We start from the raw sequence: 4,058 nt of genomic DNA on the forward strand, positions 1-4,058 counted from the left end.
CACCTTTCTTTGGTACTACTTGCACATGACTCACCTAAGCACTATCAGAAATTGGATAGATCATTCCTGCTTCTAACATCTTGACTACCTCTTTGCGTACAACTTCTTTCATTGTTGGATTCAAATGCCGTTGTGGTTGGGCAATTGGTTTGTAATTCTCTTCCATCATGATGTTGTGCATACAAATGATGGGCTTATACCCTTCAAATCTAATAGCACCCAACCGATTATGCCTTGATTTTTCTTAAGAACTTGGATAAGCTTCTTTTTTTCATGGCTGGCAAGAAATTTGCTAATTCTTACCGATTTCTTGCATTCATCATCAAGGAACACATACTTCAAGTGATCCGATAATAATTTCAATTCCAATTTGGTGTTCTTTTCCCTGGAATCTTCTTTTAATTCCTCAATTTTTTCCTCTTTTGATGGTAATTATTTTGCTGAATCTAATTCTGTTAAGCATTCATTGAGTTTCTTTTCTTCTTTTGGATCAAGATCATTGAAAACATTCATGAGGGCTCTTTCTAATGGTGTTGTCAAGTGTGTTTGTTTTTGTATTTTCATTATTTCTTCATCAATTGTATTAACTCGAAAACAGGCTCCCTTATCCTTGGAATGTTTCACGGCGTCAAAGAGGTTGAAGGTAACTTCTTCATCTTGAACACGTACTTTCGTTAAACCGTCATCAATATCAATCATCGTGCGTGCGGTTTTCATGAATGGGTGTCCCAAAATCAGTGGTACATTATCATCTTCCTCTATATCCATGACAACAAAATCGATAGGGAATAAAAACTTATCTACCTTGACCTGCACGTCTTCGGCAATGCCGAATGGCTTTGTGACCGATTTGCCGGCTAGTTGCAAAGGCATCCTAGTATTCTTCATATCCAAATCACCAATTCTTCGTATTACTGAGAGGGGAATGAGTTTGATACTTAATCCAAGATCAATCAAAGTTTCCCCAACGTTTACGTTTCCAATTGTGACAGGTAACATAACTCTTCCTGGATATTTTTCTTTTTGTGGAAGTGTTCGTTGAATAATCACACTACAGCTCGCATCAAGATGTATTATTTCTTCATCAGTAATTCTTCTCTTCTTGGTGAGAATTTCTTTCATGAATCATGCATACATAGGCATTTGTTCAAGTGCCTCCGCAAAGGGAATATTGATTTGCAATCGCTTGAAAATATCCAAAAATCGAGCGTATTGACTTTCTTTATCCTTTTTGGTTGGAACATGAGGGTATGGTAGGTTTGTACTGGTGGATTTATCATTTTTCCTTTTTCTTCCTTTGTTCTCTTATTTTTTCGCCCTTCATTCGTTTCTTTCTCATTTCTACCTTTTCTCTCTTGCTCCTTTTCAAATAATTCTCCTTTATTATTGTTTTCTCCTTCTTTCTCCTCTTCTTCTCTTTTCTTTTCTTCCTCTTCTCTATTTCCAATCACACTCCTTTCTTTTTTCTCATTTTCGTCACCGTTTGCATTTAGCATTTTCCACTTCTCGTTGTTATTGCCTTGCAATGTTCTTTTAGATTTGGTTGAGTTGTGGATGTGAAGGTGCCTCCTTGTTGCTTCGCAAATTTCTTTGCAATTTGTCCGACTTGAGTTTTAAGGTTTTTGATCGAAGCGTCGGTGTTTTTATGATTTGCCATAGATTGTTGCATGAATTTTTGCAAGGTATCTTCAAGTTTGGATGTTCTATCTGGTTGATTTGCATTTTGCGGTTGTTGGTAGTTTTGATACTAATTTGACCTGCTTGTTATTCCAGAGTCTTGTCTCCAACCTTGACCATAGTTTGTGCTATTTCCGTGTTATTAATTTTGAATGCCTTGATATGGTGTTGGTCTTTGTTGATTCCCCATATAATTGACTTCTTCATTTATTGGGGGACAAAAACCGGTTTGATGGTCTCCCGTACGTAACTCGCAAAAAGCTACTTATTGTGGTGCACTTGCCGAACTGTGCATTTCCTTAAGTTGTTGTGACAATTTGGACAGTTGTTTTGTCAAATCTTCTACAGTTTGAGTGAGAAGTTTTATATGTGCTAGTATTTCATCGTTCGTACCCAATTCTAGAATTCCAGGCTTCTTTTGTGTGGTTCCTCGATTATATTGGACTTGATGATCGGTGAGAGCCATTCTGTTGATAATTAAAACTGCTTCTTTTGCACTTTCTGCTAATAAAGAACCACTGAATTGCATCAAGTAAGAGCTTTGGATGGGTCTGCAATCTGTTGCGAAAGATGTGGATTTGTGTTAGATTGTCAAAACCATGATTCAAACATTTTTGTAGCATGGATTTGTAACATTCCCAAGCTTCACATAGAGTTTCATTTGCAGATTGAGCAAACGCGGCAATAGCTATTTTAGCATCCATGAACCGATTGTGAGGGAAGAAATTTGTTAAGAAAATTCTCTTCCAATACAATCCAATTGGTCATGGTTTCAGTAGGTTGGTCAAGATACTAATCCATTGCTTTGTCGATTAATGAGCGCGAAAACAATCTCATGAAATCAGCTTCCTCTTCAACTTCGGGTGCACAAACGTATCGGTCAGTTCATAGAACTTTGTGAGATGGGTGTATGGGTCTTCATGATCCAAACCTGCAAAAGGGTTAGCATAAATAATCTGCAGCAACCCTGTTTTCATTTCAGATTGTCTAGTGGCTGGGTTGTTGGTGAGACGGGTCAATCTCCTTAGGCTGCTTGCGCAAGGACCGTTGACAGTCTCGTCTACCATGGTTTCTGTGATAGGATTTATTGATAAAATGGAAGTGGATTCCTTCTTCTTTTGTTTGGTTAATTTCTTTTTCTTCCTTGTACGTTTTTTTCTATTTAGGTTTGTTCTTTCGATCTCGGGATCAAAAGGTATTAATTCCCTTGAGCTCGTACCTCGCATACACAAAGCTTTGCAATTTATAACCAACAAATGTTAGGAGAAAGTAAGATAGAATATAAGTGTAAATATATATACAGTATTTTTAACAAATATACAAACTTAAAAGATGACAATAATCGTTATGTTCGTAATATCTACACGCAAGTCCCAGGCAGCAGCGCCATTTTGATGTTGAGTAAATCAAAAGAAGTATTTTATTATCGTATCCACAAAGCCTGGAGCGATATTACCAACGTTTTAGATTACTGATATAGTTTAAGTTTTCGGAAAGTTTAAAGTTTAAATCAAAAGTAATAGGGAAACATAAGATAAACGGAATAAAATAAGCAGAATTGTAATATGACAAATTATCTTGCAGGGATTGGATTTCTTCTACCGTTTACGTATGCAATGTATCGATTAATTTTGGCATAACCATGTATTCATTCATACTTCCACATACTTTTCAAAACAACATGTATGTCTACATGAAAGTTTCAAGATTCCAATCGGCTTATTGAATCAATGATGTCTCAACCGATTAAACAATCTGATTGTATGAAGATCAAGTATTTTGAGGTGGATATTAAAACTAATTCTATGTTTAGCAATTAGAGTTTAATCGATTCGTTATCTTTGATTCATGAGTTCGAAAGCAATTTTCATTAACAAATCAAATTCATTAAATTTGACGATAATAACAAGATAGGATCAATAATCATGAAAGCATGTTTATATTAAGAATATAATCGGTAAATATACATACGATTATGGTAGATTCTTCCAATCCCAGCCAGAGAGGGAGATTAGCTAACCATTTTCATCGTAGCTTGTACAAAAAGGAAGAATTGGAGATAAATGAGCATCAATGGCGATTCCTCGATCCTTGATGCGTATCCAGCTCGATTCTTAGATTCCCTCCCCTAAGTGTCTTTATAACCCTTTTTGACAAAATATAATAACTATTATAAACTGTTATCAAAACACAAGATGATTTCTTCTGCATTTCTCTTGGTCCCTTTTTATAATGGTTCTGGCCGCCTGAGTTCACTTAGCGAGATGAAGTTTCTCTAAGCGAACTATCATATCTTCTTCACTAAGTTTTGAGTTGTCAACCCGCCTTCCAAGAGCCGCCAAACTTTGCTAAGCAATGTATAGTTCACTAAGCGAACTTCC

The 4,058-nt window shown here is 36.2% G+C and overlaps 1 protein-coding gene across 1 annotated transcript; it reads right to left on the bottom strand.

The window, feature by feature from the left end:
* Window positions 1–432: 432 nt before the first annotated feature.
* Window positions 433–1,122, bottom strand: LOC127080100 (uncharacterized). Its single transcript, XM_051020427.1, has one exon. The coding sequence runs from the start codon at window positions 1,120–1,122 to the stop codon at window positions 433–435; it is 690 nt and encodes a 229-aa protein (XP_050876384.1).
* Window positions 1,123–4,058: the final 2,936 nt, after the last annotated feature.

Source organism: Lathyrus oleraceus, chromosome 5, assembly GCF_024323335.1.
Source record: "Lathyrus oleraceus cultivar Zhongwan6 chromosome 5, CAAS_Psat_ZW6_1.0, whole genome shotgun sequence".
In the NCBI taxonomy this organism is placed as follows: domain Eukaryota; kingdom Viridiplantae; phylum Streptophyta; class Magnoliopsida; order Fabales; family Fabaceae; genus Lathyrus; species Lathyrus oleraceus.